At 43.8% G+C, this 18,960-nt stretch overlaps 1 protein-coding gene across 2 annotated transcripts in view; it reads right to left on the bottom strand.

The window, feature by feature from the left end:
• CFAP73 (cilia and flagella associated protein 73) overlaps positions 1-18,960 on the bottom strand; it is a 141,462-nt gene that overhangs the window by 32,809 nt on the left and 89,693 nt on the right. For both annotated transcript variants that reach the window (XM_085633499.1, XM_085633500.1), the window contains exons 3-5: positions 12,715-12,819; positions 10,977-11,177; positions 4,979-5,200 (exon numbers count right to left, since the gene is read on the bottom strand). In XM_085633499.1, the coding sequence (XP_085489625.1) occupies positions 4,979-5,200; positions 10,977-11,177; positions 12,715-12,819 (528 nt within the window). The remainder of the gene's footprint in view (positions 1-4,978; positions 5,201-10,976; positions 11,178-12,714; positions 12,820-18,960) is intronic.

The following is an 18,960-nucleotide window of genomic DNA, read 5'->3' as shown; positions in this document are numbered from 1 at the left end:
AGAACTGTTTTATTTGGAGGCGGTGCTGCGTAACATTGGTTTTTCTACCTCTAAAGGCAACAAGACATGAGTAACCACCTTATGCTTATTGGGTTGAGGGACAAAGGGAACTACTTTGTGGAGAAACTTGCTGCACATCATCAATAAAAGTGTCATCTTTTCCATGTGTCTTCCTGTCTTGTGCATTCATAGCCAGGAATAGTGCTTTAGTTTGAGACCATTAGCCAGGATGATAAAGATAGGCATAAGCTCCATTAGGTTTGCTTGGTCACTACTGTTTATTTACATGATAATTCAGTTAATCCTCGCCAGGGCCATCATGTTCCATACTGCACTGCAGTTTAATTAACAACCCTGATTATTATGACCTAAAGTAAGTCATCAAGGTGTAGCTTTATGCTGGTGTGTGTTGAGGACAGAAAAATGCATGAAAAAGCATGAGTTGATTACATTTCCGGTGTGATATGGGAAACTGTTACACATATGTTCGGTTGAGGGACCCTGAGTGCTGGTCACGTTATAATTTTTGTTTAAAAACAAAAATGAGCAGATTCATCTTTTTTTGTTTGAATCTTTTTCATTAAGATTTGAAGTTTTACATTTTACAATACAACAACAATGCCTTCAACAATCAGTGCAAAATAGCTCGTAACAAGCAATGAGTCTAAACAAGACCTCATAGTAAACACGGACAATGGCAGATCGCCGTCGATCGAGAACCTCTTAACAACTATTTCTCTGAAAAAGTCAGGCTTTGCTACACTTTTACACTAGAATTTTAATGAAAGCTATCTGGTTTAACATTCAATGAAAAGGTCGTTGAAAAGCAGTATTTTTCAGTGAAATCCATCCTTCATTTTAAATATTTTGAAAATATTGTTTTGTATATACCTTGAAACCCAGCCCTAAATTCAAACCCTGCAGTAACCTTTGACCCTTGTGCAAACCCTAACCCGAGTCTAAACCAATCCCTGTTCCTAAACCTAATCTTGACCATAAGCCTTCTCATGCTTCATTGTTATTCAACACTAACCGCTATAATGAAACTAAGCGAACCTTGACATAAAAGTTAACCTTGACACCTACCTTACATTAACACTAATCTTTACTCTGACTCTCTGACAGTGTCTCTAACCCTAACCTTACTCTAAATCTGGACCCAACGTGCTCAGGAACCAGAACTTCTCCCTAATCCGAATGTTGACCTCATATTTCACTTTATTATCTCAAATTTCAGTTGAATGCATGTCTCCGATTTGTATATCTCTGAATTTGATTATCAATTACATGGTTTATCAATTCAGTACTTTTTATTGAACTGTGTTTTCACTGAAATGTTCTGGGGTGAAATGAAGGGGTTCCATTCATGAATCCCTCAGAAGTGGCTTGGTCGGGGCGCTGCAGAAGATCGTATGCTCAAAAAGCTATTCTCTGTTGCTTCTCATTTGTTGGTGTGTTGTGTTGTAATATTAAATTGGGATACCTGCCTAACCTACCTAGGATTCTGGATAAACATCATAAGGAGCCACGCTAAAAGAGCACATGTAGTGAGAGCCTCCTTTACAATGCCCCTGTGAAAGGTGCTATTTAACTGAAGTTGCTGAAAGATTCTTAGTGCCATAGTTATGTGACTATGGAAATTAATGATTCAGTGGCCTAGTTGCGTGTTCCTCTACGGGACAGCATAAAATCCAAAAACTGGCACCACTTACCCAAGATTCAGTGGAGCCCAGGAGGAAATTTAGAACAAATATAAGAGGGATAGGCCATAGCCCTGGCTAGGTAGGCACTTCAGCCCATGCCTTATCATGCACAGAGGGTTCACCACTTGTCCAATTCGGAGATATTTCTCCAACAAGAGCGGACTTTCCTCTGATTTCCAGCTTGTGAGCAGGGACATTGCTTCCCGTAAAAGCCCAAGTGTTAGGATGCAAACATCCTCCCATCCAGAGCATTATAGCCATTACCAGATTATGAGTCAGCATTGGGCATGGCCATAGGTAGGATACTTCCATTGTGTCATGACAGTTTAAGGATTGAGTTTTCCTGAATACCACTTAGCAGCGCATGGATGTTGTATGACCAACATTGCTGCCAGACAAGTGTGTGCACTGTCAGAAGAGGCAGAAGAACCTACCAGAAGGAGGCAATCTACAAATAATTCCTCATTTGAGATAAGAGGACTTTGTGTAGTGTGTCACCATTGCTGATGATTTGGCAGGAGGGAAAAGAAGAAAAACCTTTGGATCCTGTGTTCTCCACATACTTCTTGGAAGGCAGTCTCTGCTGCATCTTGTTATGTGCTTGCCTTGCAGGAAGAATGATTTTCAGGGGCCTCAATTCATGTGTGGACTAGAAACGCAGTAACCAAATGGCTTAAGTGCCATCTCTTTAAGTCACAGAAGTAAAAGCTCTGTGAGACCCAGCTTATGTTACCTAGTTTCGGGGGCAGACTAGATACACTTTACTATTTCCTAAGACATACAATATTGGAACTGGGCAATAAATGATTGAAAAATATTTTCGGAGTTGTTCTGCTTTACGGGAACTGAGCTCTGTACAGCAACTGAAGACAATAAGTATAGGAATGAGGTATTCAAAGAGGACATTTGTACAAGATTGTGAACATTCTCGGTGGAAAAGTGGATTGCAAACAGTTTCAACCCAAGCCTTATTTATGAGCCCTTGCGTCAAATTTACGTCGCTGTTGCATCACTTTTTGTGACGCTGAGGCAGCGTAAATAATGCAAACACAAGGAGATGGACGGAGCCCTGAAACTTTTCACACACTCACCCCCAGCCACAGATCTGGGTTAGTAATTAATGCGCCACGTTGCGCCATATTTACAAAGTGACGCATCTAGGCAGAAGCATCATTTTCTAAACCCCAGCGCTACATTATAACTGCGTCAGGTATAATGTATGCAGGGTGGGTATTCCCCCGCAAGAAAGGGTCATAGGAGTGGCACAATGAAATCTATGAGAAAGTGTTGCATCGCTGCTTTGTCGCAGCGATGCAACACTTCTCATAAATAAGGCCCCAAATATTTAAGTGGATGGTCGATTAACTATGTTTTTTCCACTTTATTGACTCCTAACAGAACTTTGAAAAGTGTATCTCTTGGTCAACGGCTACTAGAGGAACTCCCGCTAGGGAATAAGATGCATACTTTCAAATGTGCATGCTGAGGTATGTATGTTTAGATCGAGTGGAGACCTCTATAGTTATTTGAAGAGACCCACAAAATTAATGCTTTCATATATGTCTATGCTAGCAGCATTGAAACTGTGTTAAGGTGTCATGATTGAAGGATTTTGGTTGCCTTTACCAGAGGTAGATGGCTTATGGTTATGTGACATCTAGACCTTTGGCACAACCTATGGCAGATTTGTGGTTGAGTGTAAGGAAAGTAACTACCGGTAGTACTCGGGGATCATCCAGAGGCCATCATCTCCTTCAAGGTATTTATTCCAGATCACAAGAAGGAGGGAGCAAATTGATTATGGGAAGCTAAAAATGTTAACTAAGCATGCATTTGTAAAGGACAAATAAATGGTGCTGTATGTACTGGATGCGGTTCACTAAGATTAAACACGGGCCTTTCTAGAATAGAGGCAAACCGATTCATAACCCGGCCTACCCAGAAAAAGGAGATCTCAAGATCTTTCCTAAACAGGAGCTCAGAACCCAAGGAAAGTGGAAGAGCATTTCAAGATTTAGAACTCCAACAGAAGAAACTCCTAATGTTGACATTTACAAAGCAAAATTCTCCAGTCACTTTTGATGTAATCATTTTAACTGGAGAGGGAATGTACGTTTGTTTCGGAGATTTTGATATAAAGACATTAATTTGTCAGCAGCACTTGAGGTTTCTGGATAAGTTTCCTAAGTACATGTTAATTAAGTTATCTAGCCTCGAGTTTGCAATAGATTCAACCAATATTAGCTCAAAGCAGAGTACAACATGTGGATGATTTTACTCAAAATGAATATGTATTAGAACATATTACTACTAGACACATACTTCACCTGTGATGCTATGGACAGATAAAATCTAAAAATACTTATAGTTTTTTTATCTAAGGATTGTTTGTCTTGTCTCTAAATCTTAGCACAAACTTATCCCCTTAGGCAGGCATCATTCAATGCAAGTTTTGTTGGCGAATACGAGTACCTAGCGTCAGTTCTGTCCACCTGGCTTTAGTCATTACACAGGTTTCTACCTACATTATCCTATTAGTTTGGTGCCCCAAATTAATTCAATTAACATTGATCAGGTCAAATTGTTTTTTCAGATAAAGATGGCAACTTAATCAGTTGCATATTAGCAGCTTTGAAGTTTATGTTTTCAATCATATCTTCTTATGACTTAACTAGGTGGGGACGAATATGGTTCCTAAAAGGGGCTGTATCAAAAACATTTCTGATAGGGAAAGTGGAAAACTCCAGAATAAGGAAAGTTCAGTGTATACAGTCTACAGTCTTCCTTCATACGACAGGCTGAGCATGTAAATTCTCCTGAGTCTACAGCAGTGCAAGGAAGGCGTTCAGCAGAGAAGCTGTTCCACAACCCAGAGCTCTGCTTGTGGAAAGTGTAAGTCTTATTGTGGTACTCTACTCTGGTGATAAACTATAAGGAACACTGCTAATGCGGTTTCTAAAGTATGCATGGTTAAATTCCCCTGTTTGTGATCACAAGAGTCTTAGGCCCTTAAATTTAGGAATGCTGCTTCAAAAATTGGCGACATGCGAGTTGATAAAGCCAAGAAATTCCTTGTACAAGTGCTATATTAGTGTGAGGTATTTGTATCAAGGGAGCTATGTTTGGTAGCTGTTTGTAGTGCAAATAGTAAACTCTGACTGGGAGCTAGAGTGACTGGTCTGGTCCTTCAGAGATACCTTCACTCATGACACAGAATGCCATACAAGAAAGTAAATCCACATTGACTATCACTGCTTGGTGTTGCCTTGACATACCAGTTGAATCAGGTTGCCGCGTGCGGTCTCCAGCTCAGTCTGCAGCTTTGCTAGTTCATTGTTATCCTGCAGGATCTCGCTGTGCTTCTCCTCCATGTATTTGAACAGCATGGCCCGCTCATGCTCCATGGCCTCCTGGTTTACAATCTCGCGCCGCAGCAGGTTGGCCTGAGTGGCAACCAGGGTGTTAAACCGGTCAATCATTTCCCGTACCTCCTGGAACTGAAAGAGTAATAATATTATAGACCACCTTCCCTGGTCATGATATGGGCAGTGAGTAGGTATTTCTCTAACCTCTCACGCCACACTCACATCACACTACACCTGAGGGAGCATCACTGGCACCCCATTCACAAATGAGCACAATTTAAACTCCTCACCCACAATTTCAAGGTACTACATAACACTGGCCAAGCAATCTACAATCTAATCTGTTTGCAGGGTCACTGCTGTTTATTTGCATGATAGGCCAAAGGTTTAGAGTATGGCAAAGGGCACACTGGCGGGGGATGTAAAGTTGACTAGTGGTCAATGGTGAAATGTTTCACGGGAGGTCAAAGTACAGGAGGTCACCAATTGTTATCAAGGTATTGGTTTTCCCAGGCTGGATAAGAAGAATGGAAATGATGAGGCTATGGATAAAAAATGTCAAATTAATGGCTAAAACATAACTAGTGTGCAACATCAACATGCTACTGGAGAATTCCAAAGAAATGTGAAGATTTTGTTATAGGATAAAAGCTTATGTACTTATTATATGCAAAAAGTCATTGTTGAAGCGTTCATGTATTTTATGGTCAATGCATGTTGAGATTTATGCTTATTTGTATTAGTAATCTATTCTTTAGATTTTTTAAATTGTTTTCATCCTTTTGAAGGGAGGTGTTTTATATCTATGCCATCAAGTAGGCTTGTGAGTTTACGGGGTACTAGAATGGAATGCGGGAGGGCTTTTGGAGCGTGGGGAGTGATGACAACAGACCTAGAATTCGTAGGATGCTTGCGTCTTACTTCCTTCTCTTTTGTATACTGCTTACTTAATAAACTTCAGATGTTGTACCCTATTAGTGTCTGTATGCCTGCCTCTTTCCACATTCACATCATTTCCTTTCTTGGAATGTAGACCTGCTCTAGGCCTAAAATACAATAGTCAGAAAGCAGCGTACGTGCCTGCCATATCTTGTGCAAAGTCCCTGCCCCAGGATGGGCAATACCTTCCACTGAACTGGCAAGTAGCTTTTCAAAGTATTAGGACCATTGTATGCGGAGGACTACTGCCAGAGAAACCACCTCAAAGAAGGGGTAGAGATGAAAGAGAAAGGGAGGGAGATTGCCTCAGAGACGAGGGCGACTAAATGAGGCAAAGGGGCGAAAAAGACAAGGGTCAGAGATAGACATGGGGGACAGCTTTGAGGGGGGGCCAAGGGACAATAAGGGGATAGGAGGAAGTGAATTTAGGATGGGAGAATGGACAATATTAGCATAAAAGAGGAGAGGGCAAGGCTGAGGTAGATAACTGAGCAGCGAATAAGAATGGGCAGTGCTAAGAAAGATGGAATGAAAGACTGAGCATGAGTCAGAGAAGGATGCGATAACAGAGGCAGTGATGGAGACACAGACAGTGAGGAAAGTGGCCACATTTGGTAGAGACAAGACAGAGAGAATAAGGCACTGAACGTAGAAGCTCCATGTATCACAGGAAGTATCAGGTGTCAGAGAGAAGGCAATGAGAGATAAACGAGGAATGTACAATGGAGAGCGGGGTGAGGAAAGGATGGACAATGGACGGTGTTACAATTGAACGCTACCACCAACGATGGATGTTTAGTTAGTCCAATATGGTTGGCCTGTTTGGTCAAAGACCCAATAATCTCTCATGAGGCTGAACTGATGTTGGACTGCCTGCCAGGGGAGTTCACAAAGTGTTGGATTAGGTCTATCCAGCATCTCTACTCTCATGCAAGTCTATGTCAATGGAATCCCCAGATCTAGACAGTTTCAATGTGAGGCACTCCTTTGTTCCAGCACTCCAGTGGATGAACTCACAGTAGAAAATCCTTTTAGGCCTTTACCCAACGCCCTCCTAAATGGACAATGTAGAGTTCACACACTGTCACCTACAGCTTGGCCACTCTTCCTAATTGGTGAGAATCCATGCCAGTCACCTCTTAGAGAAAAGGTCAGGGCGTGGCCTGGGCCTGCTCCTCACACAGTGAGGAAATTGTCCGGTTGGGTGATTTTAACCTCAAAAGTATTAATCGCAAACAGCTGGAATTTAAGGTGGATGTTCTTGAGACTAATACATTTAGATATGGATGTGTTCTTTAGAAAACCGGCAGCTACAACCTGGGCTTCCTGCCCTCCTAATGCACATTCCTGGGGAGATAATGCATCCGGGCTTCAACCTCTTAATTCCTAAATTTGACTGCGTTCTGTTGCTCTCGATGAGTGTTATACTTCAAGAATACAGGGATATGATATGATATATGGTCAGATGGCCATCCAAGAGTAACTTTAGCTCACACACCATTTATTGAGTGCAACTGATGTAACCCCTCATGTTTTCAACAATATTATCTTATGCTATAACTCTCCATTCAACAGATCAGGAACAGGTAACTTTACCTTCATTCAAGAGGCGTTACAAGGATAGCGAGGCACTCTCTGTGCTTGTCTCTTCTTTAGTGAATTGTACTTGATCTCTAATCACCTGATATTGATGAAACATCTTTAAATCTGAATGTTGGCTCCCTTTTTACACTATTTTGTTGGTAAATGCTGGTAAGTCTTGGCAAGTGTCCTGTCCTGTGGGAGTATACATGTGCTCTATGAGTCCACCTAACCTAATCCCTACAAAGTGCAAAAGGAAATAATTTAAGAATTCAAGATTAATGCCATGAAGCAGGGTACCTCTACAGGGCTTGTTGACATGGTGTTTAAGTGAATAACTATTATTGCATTATTCAGATGGCAGAGGTGGCTAAAACTGCCTAAACGCACACAGGTGGCACAAAAAAAACTTCGGCACCTCCCAACTCAGTAAAAAATATAATTTTTCTGTACCACCAATCAGGTTTTAAACCTCTGCCATAACGGTGAAATAACTAATAAATATCTTTCATTTATCTCCACTAGGTCTCAGACAAAAGATCACAATGGCTTGCTCTCATGATTTCTGCTTCATTTATCAAAGCAACCCCAGAGCTTTGGAATAACTTCAAAGGAGGTGCCTTTTACCCACCACTCTCTGTTCAGCTCAGAAGGCATAACATGCAGATTTAGGGGGCTGGGGCGAGGTAAGGAATTTCTGTGAACCTCAAGGCTTAAGGGAGATTTCCAACCTCTGGTCTGGTCTTTAGTGGGTCATGGATACAAAAGACCCCCAAAGTCCTGCAAAGTAGCTGTTACTGACATGGAGTTTTAGGGCTCTCACATGGTGTCTTTTTACAGTGTGATTTATACGTTTTTGTCTGAAAATCTGCAAGTCACACATCAAAGTAGGAAAGACCCATACATTAAAATTCACGAGACCCAGTGGCAATCACCATGCTACTGCAATGCTGTGAAATTCACAGAGACATTGCATTTGCCATGTTTGGGCAGCAGTGTTCATGATGGTAACTCTGGGGTAAATCCGGTCACTATCCCTTTGAACAGAGAAACAGCTGTGGGTTATAGGCTATTATATCTGGGAGCCACATAAGATGTCCCTTCCGTGTGTGCCAGGACTCTCCGTCACGCCCTGTCACTTCAAAAAGTCTCTTCATGTAAGAGTATGCAAAAATAAACAACGAACATGCACAAAAAGTATAAATTAATATATCCATTTTCCTGACACAGTCCATGGGACATGCCCTTGTTTCTGGATTGGCTAGCAGAGAGAAATGTTCTGTGCTGTGTGCATTTCTTACCAGGCTCCTTACCACGCCTCGGTTCTGTTAGCATTCCACCTGCTATCCACTACTTGTAAACTCCTTGGGCTACAGAATTAAGAAAGGAACTGAAGTAAGGCTACTGGGGTTCATCTTCTGGTAGGCCACACAGTATCTCTGGCTTCACAATTGATGTGTGCATCTGGTCTCTCTTCATAGCGATGATGGACATCCCACTTATAAAAGAAAATGGGGCTGGTAGACCAGGAATATATAGGTTGCTCTAGATATTGACTTGTGCTAACTTTGAAAAAACTTCCTTTAAATGCACCCACCCCGATGGAGGGCTGTGCAAGACACCTGGGGTTTACTGCTGAGCCATACAGTCTGCAACCAGAGTCCCTGAGTTTCGAGGAACACAAACTGGCTTCACGCCAAGGACTACTTAGTACTCTGTAGCTCTCTCAGGGGGGTTTCATTCTCTCATCCTTTTCAGTGCTCAGTCTGAGGGGAAGTCACTTTGCACTTGAAGTCTATAGACGCCGCCATGGGCTTTATGGACCATAGGATTTGGTAGAAAGAAGAGCTCTGCTCCTGGGTTCTTTCCCCCCAAATCCTGATATTCTTTTTACCTGTCTCATCTTCAGCCCACTTACCCATCTACAGATGAAATATTAATATTGTTCACTGGGTGAGTCTGCTTCTCTCAAAACCATTTGGTCCCTTTGGTGTGATGTATGAGTTAATTCTGACTGGCCAAGGTGCAAACAACCAAACCCTCATCCGAAAGAAAACACACGTTCACTAGTTTATTCCAATCACTCCACCTGGTCTTTAGTGGAGCAACACTTTTAATAAGCAGTTCAGTGGCCAGGTCCAATATTCCCATTTTATACCCTATTAAAACAGCTAGTGAACAGAAATACTGTGGCACAAATGCACAAAAACAGGGAGAGCGTGCATTTCTTATAACGTGACATCTGTAATGATGAATATGCTGTTAAAGCAAGAAGGAAACCAGTGATATATTTAAGTATGTGTGTGTGTGTGGGGGGGGGGGTGGCACAGGTAGGAAGTGCTTGAAAGTGACCAGGGCCAAGCACACACTGAGCATTCGTGGTCAGAAACCAAGGACAGCAAAACTATCAAAGGCACCATGGTGGGGACCAAATATATGAATGGGGTAGCTTGCAAAAATATAGCTTTAAAAGCGACTACCAAATATCTACCACACATGCACATTTCTTCTTATAAACACTTCTTCCTGTGCCTAAATACACAATCCAGTGTGTCCCCACAAGTATGATAGTGCTGGCGTTTGAATAGTATGTTTACTATGTTAACTTTGTCTTACAACAGGGAGGTTCGTTCGGTTGGATGTAGGAATTTAAAATAAATTGAAAGATATGAAGGAAGATAGTTGAGTAAGGTATATATTTTGGAAGTAGATGTTTTGCGTCTGTGTTCATGCAGTCTGAGCCGTGAATGGGCGGTGGAGACGAACGCTTCAACAGAGGTGAATGAGTAGGAAGGGCACAGGGTGAGGTAGTGTTGAGGTCACTAGACCACTGCAGGAGGAAATTGGACCGTAGACTCACTGGGACATGACCGAAAGCAGAGCTAAGGACGCAGAGAACATGGGGATTGTTGATAAGAATCAAAAGGCTTGACCAGAGTCCATGGCCACTAGCAAGATCATTGGCACAAGAGTGTGTGAGAGGAAAATAACATTTATGGAGCAGAAGGGCAGGCAAAAGGTACAGCTGTGGATATGGAAACCAGGAGCACAGAATGTGGGAGAAATGGCACAGCAAAGGGAAAGAAGGAGAGAAGAATCACAGTACTTGCAGAGGGAAGCCCAGAGAGGGGGGACAGACAACAGAGTGGCAATGAGGCAAGTGACATGGTGGAGAAGCGACAAAAGGCACAGCGGAAGAGGATTTTTGACTTGGAGGAAAGAAAACAATTATCACAACATGAGGAGCCTTTCAAAGAAGAAAGTATTGCATGACTAAGGTGTCAGTGTGTGTGGAGGGTGGAAGGACTGCTCAAAGCCAGTGTTCTGTCTTGAGACAGTCTGAGTAATCAGTTGAGTGAGGACAGGTAGCATGAAGGAGGTACAGTACCTCATCCGATTTTTCTAGCACCCGCTCCAGGTATTTCTGGAACACAGCGTGCCTGGCCATGCGCTGCTGAAGCCGCTCCTTCTGCTCGCCTAACTGTGTGATCTCCTGTTGTATGCGTATGGCCTCCTTCTCTTTCTGCCCAGTCAGCTGGCGCTCCTCATCGGCCTTCCGCACAGCACGGGTTCGCTTGGAGTCATTTTCCTGCACAATTCAGAGAAACCATGCATAAGGCTAGCAGAACTCAGTGCTCCTCCCATTCAAACCTGCTTTCTGCCTCCAGATAGGCCATTTCATTTTATTGAGGGAGGTGCCATTTTGGGATACAGCTTCAGCTTGTAAGCTCTGCTGTTGACCATGTATTTTAATCCATGGTAAGGCCTTGTTGGTCACAAGGCCATCTCCAAAATGCCTGTAACCTTTCCATTTGAATTCCTATTTTTGGATGCTCAGGCAACCTGATATGCGGAATAATGTTTTGAGACTTCTGTAATTAGAGATGAACATCCATTGTAACACAGTAACAGCACCTGACCCGCCCTCAACTCTGACATCAATACAGGTCAATTTACAAGCTGAACACTGTAGGTTTTTAAAAAACTTTATGATAATATTCATATATGACAAAGTTAATCTAATGATGTACAATAAAAGCAAGCAAACAACCCTTGTAGGGCATTCAAGTACTTAATGATTAGAGCTGTCCGAAGAAAACCCCTAAACAGATGTAGATCGCTAGATATTCAGCTGTAGCTTTACGTTCTGCATCTGGTCAGATATTTCAATGCAAGGAGAAAAAAAGCTGAGCACAGTGCACGGCGAGAGAGTGGAAGGAGACAAATGAGCCAAGAGGAGACTGGAAGCCCCAGGGAAGATCAGCAACAGACATTGGACAACTTATAGATCACAAAAGCAACACAGGAACCTAGTGACTGATCATAGACAGGAAACTGAGCATAATGACAGATCAGGAACAGAGCTTGGTGATGGACCGTAGGCAGGACACAGAACCCCCAGGACACATCACAAAGGGCAGGAGATAAGCAGCATACAGAATCGCAGGTGACAGGTCACAATAACTAACACTGTTCTGTGGTAAATCACGAGCAGCATAGATAAGCAGTGACTAATCACGAGCAGGACACAGAACCCCAGCACATAACAGAACAATCAGAACACCAAACCAAGTGACAGATCATAAGCACAACAGACAAGCTGAGGAATAGGTCACAAGCAGAACACTGGAGCCCACACATATTTCACAAGCACCAGGACATAAAAGTACAGTGCTTGATGTAAATCACAAGCACAACACCTGATCCCAACAGTATATCACAAGCTTGACAAAGGAGCCCAACGACCTATCACAGGTGGCCCATGGGAACACATCACATGCTTAATGCGCACAAGAGCCCAATGAAAGATCATGGGCAGGCCACACAACAAAAATAAGTATACAAAAAGGTGATGGATGGAATGCTTGAATTGATCAAAGCCATTGGTAATTACTCGGGCCGCATCCCAGTCCATCATATTTTGCACACCCTGCCACCTAAGTTTGGACCCAGTCATATGCAAATCAGTCTTGATCCTGCACCAATGGGGACAGTCCAGCCGAACTGCCATAAGCAGAACATGGGGACATGGAGGTGGATCAGAAGCAGGACAGGCGGTCCAGAGAAGATTGGCTCCATTTGATTTGTTGGAAATACCCACCGACTTAGATGCAAAGAGAACCTACTTTGAGGAATCGGTCAAATTTAAAGATGGAGTCCTTGAGCTGCTCTTCCTTGCGTTCCAGCTCCTCCCGACGCTGCTGAATACTTTCCATTTTCATCTGGAATTCCTGGAGGGAACAAAACACTCTAGAAAAACGTTCCGGCATCCCTTCAAGTCATCTCATCATCTGTCTGTAAACATCAGGCTTCGCATTCGCCCTTTACATGTCAGAGCAACCAAAACACACTTCGGCTTCTACTAGCATTTCCATACAAAGATGCAGCATTTTCTTTATATTTCCTTAAAAACATCACAAATTTTCTAATTATTCCCCTTAAAAAATTATATATAGTATAATCATAGTAGCCATTTCTGTGCCTCTCCAAAACAAATGATATTTGTATGCATGCCTGCCGGGTCAAAACTCCATAGCAAAGAAGTACTGGCCCACTCTGCTGCTGCCCTCATCATATTTAGATCTACCTGGCATGCTCCCTACTCAATACCGAAGCGATTGATTATGAGTCCCAGCATGTACCCTAGACAATTATGCCTGTGATTTGATGAGCAGCAGAATATTCAACTCTATTGGAAGATGGGGGGTACTCCATTCTCATGTCTAGACCACGACATGACTAACGGTGGTGGTAGCTGACAGCTGTGTAATACGAGGCTTTTTACCTGCAGCCCAGGTTGAGTAAGACATTGCTTGCTGGCACTCTCAACTAAACCCAGGTACTTTGTCATGACTGCAATTCGACACTTTCGAGTGCATGCATTCCTGGCTTACTCCTTGATTTAGGCAGTAAATGAGGAGTACTACAACACTAAGACACATCAAAATCTTTGTGAATCAGGCCCTATATATACTTTGTTTCAATGTAGGGGCTGATTAGGATGGCTGGCGGACTCTTGTCCACCCGCCACCCTAACGGAGATGGGACCGCCTGCCATATGTGTGGTGGTCCCGTGGGGAAGATTAGGATGCGCCCGCCACACTGGCGGGCGCATCCTGCATTTCTGACATTGCTGCGGGCGGTGCTTTCAGCAGCACCCGCCGCAATGTCAACAAGCATTGGCATAGCCAATAGGTCTCGCCTTTGGGACCTTATAAGTGTTTAGCCATGCAACAGTTGCATAACTAAATACTTATGAGGTCCCAAAAGTGAGACCTATTGGCTCTGCAAAGTCTCGCCAGACCAGCGCATGTGCTGGGTCAGGCGAGATCTAAAAAGGCATGTTGTGCATTTGCATGCAAAACGTGGCAGGCACAGCGCGGTGCCTGCCATGTTGTGCATGCAAATGCAGGGGGGTACCATAGGTACCCCCCATGTGCACCCCCCACACCCCAATATCCTGGGGGCCCCCGCATGCAGTTACCATGCGGGCGGTGGTTATCTGCCATACATCCTAATCGGCCCCATAGTGTTAACTCTATCTTTTCCACAACATCCTTCAAGTCTTGACGTTTTGTTGTGCCATCCCTATGATCTCAGTCAAAGCCTAAAAAGGAGGGTCTTGACATTAAGCAAGCTTTTAGTAGTATCTGATATCTAGAGGCTTATTTATGAGCCCTTGCGTCACTTTTGCGCCGCCGGTGCGTCACTTTTAGTGAGGCACCAGCAGGGTAAAAAATGTGCCATGTTGCGTCATATTTACAAAGTGTAAACCCCTGTGCCACATTATACCTGCGCCAGGTATAATGTATGCAGGGTGGGCGTTTTGACGCAAGTAAGTCTAGTAGAAGTGACGCAGTGAAACATATGAGATTTCACTGTGTCACTTCTAGGACGCAAATGCATCAATATCTTACGCCTGCCTCACAGCAGGCATAAGACTGAAGCAGGCACATTTGAAATGGGACTTGCCCATGTGAAATGACCCATTGATAGAGTTGCATCACTTTCGTGACACACTCCAGCAATGTGTCATTTTTGCGCCTACAGATACGTCAGAAATGCTGACGTATCTGTAACCCCTAGCGACATGATGCGTCATACTGTAAATATGACGCATCCAGCATGTCGCAAGGAGGGCACACTGAAAAGTGACACATTGCTGTTTTCACGCAGAGATGCGTCACTTTCCATAAATGAGGCCCCTAGTTTTCTGGGGACAACGGGCAACATTCAATACAAAGATGCCTCGAGTTTGCTAGGCCAAGGCGAATTAGTTTGACAGTCACCATAAACCATTGCTTAATACGTATTCCTGTAACGAAACATAAAACTTTGGGCATTATCCACAACAAATCACTGAGTCCCCTAATGAGATTTGTGTACATAACCAGTAACCAAAGTCTTCTGGCATATTTCCAACGCAAATCAAACTTTCAGCTAAATTATTTTAAAAGTGTACTGTTGTACCTGCTGCTCAGCCAGTGTGATCCTCGTTTTCATTACTACATGTACCCCAGTGGGACAGAGACTGGGCTGAGGAAAAGAGTGGCATTTTGATAGAGTTCCTTGACGATCACAGGAAACAGCCCAGATACACAGGAATCAAATTCATGGAATAACTTCACAGGGATTGTTTCAGAGAGGGGAACTCCACAATGCGACTGCAGCGGGGAAAGAGGAATCCGCAAGCAAGCTGGAAAGATGAAGGTCCACAGAGGGTACAGAGAGCACCCATGAGCACACAGAGGAGGGGAAAGCAGCTCCTGCCATCCGCGGTGGCAATTGCACTAATGGACCCAATGGGGCAGATTTATAAGCCCCGTGCGCCACTTTTGCGCCGCCGTTGCGTCACTTTTGTGACGCAGCGGCGGCGCAAAGCCAGCGCCATGCTGCGGGCTATTTACAACGTGACGCATCTAGGGAGATGCGTCACGTTGTAAAGCTTGCGCCACATGTGGGCGTACCTGCACGGGGGGGGGGGTTCCGGTGCAGGAACGCCTCCGAAAAGTGGCTGAGTGAAATCTACAAGATTTCACTCAGTCACTTTTCCGGCCATGCTGCATCAAAACCCTGCGCCTGCTTGAAGCAGGCGTAAGGATTGACGCAGCATGTTAGGGATAGGGGCACCCCGAGCCTTGCTGGAGCTGCGTCGCGGTTGCGACGCAACTCCAGCAATGCGCCAACCTTACGCCGGCAGATGCGTCACGCATCTGCCTGTCCTTGCGCCACGATGCGCTGCATTGTAAATGCGGCACATCTGCGGTGGCGCAAGGGCAAACTTGCGTGACGCATCTTCCCTGGCGCATCCATGCTGGTTTGCAGGGATGCGCCAGGGAACATAAATCTGCCCCAATATGTTTTAGGCGATGAAAACGAGCCTAGCATAAAAGGAAACCTGGGAAGAGGCACCAAGACCAAGGTGGGTGGGCGTGCAACAGGGAATACCAAAGCTCGTGAAACGGTGGCCATATTGGAAGAGATGAATGAGATGTCTGCACATTTCTGATGACACTCTACATGTCTGGCAGCAATACGAGGGGAGCGTACAAGTAGAAGGTGGGCATTATATAATGGCGAATTGGATGAGATTTTTACTTAATAAAGAATGCACAAAACCTAGTGAATAAGAATTAATAACCAAGCAACAGACTTATATACTTATTCTCTCTGAAAGATGACTTGTGTGCACACGAACCAGGCTTGAAACTGAAGGACTATTTACATATAACACTAAAGGCATGCAGAGCCCTATAACGCTGAGAAACAGTTCAATAAGCACCTAATCTGCATTATTAACCGAAGTCGTTTATTGAACCAGAACCTGTCACTGTCTAGAGTAAAGCATGTGAGACTGCTACTTTTCTTGGAAACTGTGGCAAACAGCAATAAACCCAATCAGGACAACAGATATTGTCAGAGCCAGCATTAATAACTTCTTCAGCACAGGAAGAAAAAGCTGGCGGCAACAAGCTATCGACAGGGTCTGTAGACACAGAAGTAACTCAAACAGCCTTGGAAGTGCCGTCAATACAAACAGAAATCAGTTCCTTTAAAAAAAAGAAAGGAATCAAGAATGGTAAAATATCTCGGGGTATACCTAGCGGGCTAAATCCCACGGATAGATGAATCATTGCATCTTACCAGGCATCCAAAATATTAAAAATGTCAACACTATCCAATGCACACAATAAATTAAAGTAATTCCTGAGGGTATACCCGGAGTTATTTTATTATAGATCTGGATGCCTGCTTTAACCCAGTAATAACTTATCTAAGAACTCCCAATACTGGTTGAGATCACCAGAGTGGTAGCTGGCTACTTTGGTGTGGATACATAACCTATGACGAAGCATGCCCGATAAATTGTAGGTAAGACCACCTTTGCAACATCTTTAGATCCCTGTAGGGTGAAGAAGACATGATAGGTTCCATCATATATCAACACAGGAATTGTTTGTGTGAGTATTATGACGGACCATGCATTGATAGAACCCTGGAAACTTATGCACCTACAAGAAAGAGGAGGGCATGGCCAAGCAAGATGGCCGACTAGACGTGCCCTGCTGCAGCTCCCACCAAGGAGAGCATAATCCTGCTGCATCCTGACACACCTAAGGCAAGGGCACAAGTCCTGAAAAAAGAAGTGGGGAGACTAACAAAGTTAGGTAGTATGCAAGTGAAAGCATGACGCGTGCAATCACAGTGTGTGATGTCACGACGCATGACATTGCACGTGACATCACAGGAAGTGATATAACAAGAAGTGACATCAGATATTAAGACCTCACACATGTTTATCAGGTATATCATGAGTACATTTAAGTGCATTATGAGATTTAACAAATGAGACTTTGCGTTGGGGTTGTGCCAAAAAAGTGACGCAATCCTGACACAAAATCTGGGCCTCAACTAATACATTTCTTTTTTTTAAACCCTGCCACAAAGATATTGGCAACAAGGAGAAGCATGGCAGCAGATCTGTTCTGCTTAACCCCTTCGGTGCTCATGACGGAACGGTTCCGTCATGAGCCACGGTTGAGCTGTGCTCATGACGGAACCGTTCCGTCATGACCACGCCCGCGCAAGAAACCGTCAGCACAGCGGCGGAATTTGCGCAGCATGGAAGGGGTTAATTGGTTGCAAAGTCTGCATTTTAAAATATTTGATTGGGTTAAGTCATCTGCTGTACAGGTGCCCAGTAAATATCAGGGAATAGTAGTAATGGTGAGATAACTCTGGAGGTTAACGTATTTGTGGGAGGGATGTGTGTTTTGTGAAGTCCCAGATTTGATTCAAAGTAGTATGGAAGGTTAATGTGTCTCCTGCTGAGCACATCATGTAACATGCGGATGACAGATATTTATTTTATGTAGATAGGTCGGCGGGTTACTGCTTCTGACACAAAGATCCTTTTGTTACCTGCAGTTCATAAAATGTAATCCTTTTATTATAGCACAGTAAGATATGGATATGTGACTCCTATCAGGCGGCCAACACCCATTGGACTCAAAGGGCTTCAGCCCCCCTGTCGTGTGTGGCAGCCCGGGCACACACACAGCCGCCCCGAGCACTTCACAGGTCTTAAAGACCATTTGCATGTTAATGAGGCCTGTTTCACCCCTTCTAAGAGCCCCTGCAGCTCCACTCTGCCTATTGCTTAAAGATTCAGCCCCCTCCCCACCGAAATCAGCTCCACTCTGCCTTTTGCTTAAAGATCCAGCCCCCCCAAATATTTTCTTAGCCCCCCCCGAAATTTGGCTCTAGTTGCGCCTCTGACTCCTATACCTTGTAACTCTGTCTCATGTCACACATCTTGTACATTGATTTACACACTTACATGATTTATTGTCAATGTATAATATGTATGTTTTGTAAAGAGCTCTGACACCCTCCATTGGGATGCGTAGCGCTATAAAAGAAATAAAACAGTGCTATTGAAATTGTTATTTGTGTAAATACTGGGACAGACCAACATATCTGACATTCTTACAGTGCATGCACTTATATATACAGGGACTGAACAAAGTCAAAAGCATTCCTCTCTTAAGTACCTGTGAAGGGATAACAAGCTGTGTGCCTTTGTTTCTCCTATGTTGCATTTACCTTTAAGTGTGAGGTACCAGGCCGGCTCCAGTCAGCATATTCAAACAAAAGGATGCCTGAAGCCCCATTAACTTCAGACTTTATCTTCGGCCCAGCTGGATGTGAAAAATAAATCCCCCTCACTGCCTGCACATTGCTGCTGATAACGGAAAGCAGACAACGTACAGGCGCTGCTGAACGTGTCCCGGTGTCTGAAAAGTACGCCGGGACAAGTTCAACATACTTCTGTGGGGCACAACTTCTTGATGGGGTGGACTGCGTCCACC

The sequence above is a fragment of the Triturus cristatus genome, chromosome 11, assembly GCF_964204655.1.
Source record: "Triturus cristatus chromosome 11, aTriCri1.1, whole genome shotgun sequence".
Classification (NCBI taxonomy): Eukaryota; Metazoa; Chordata; class Amphibia; order Caudata; family Salamandridae; genus Triturus; species Triturus cristatus.
The sequence above is the reverse complement of the archived record's forward strand: the minus strand, read 5'-3'. Positions and strand labels throughout refer to the sequence as shown.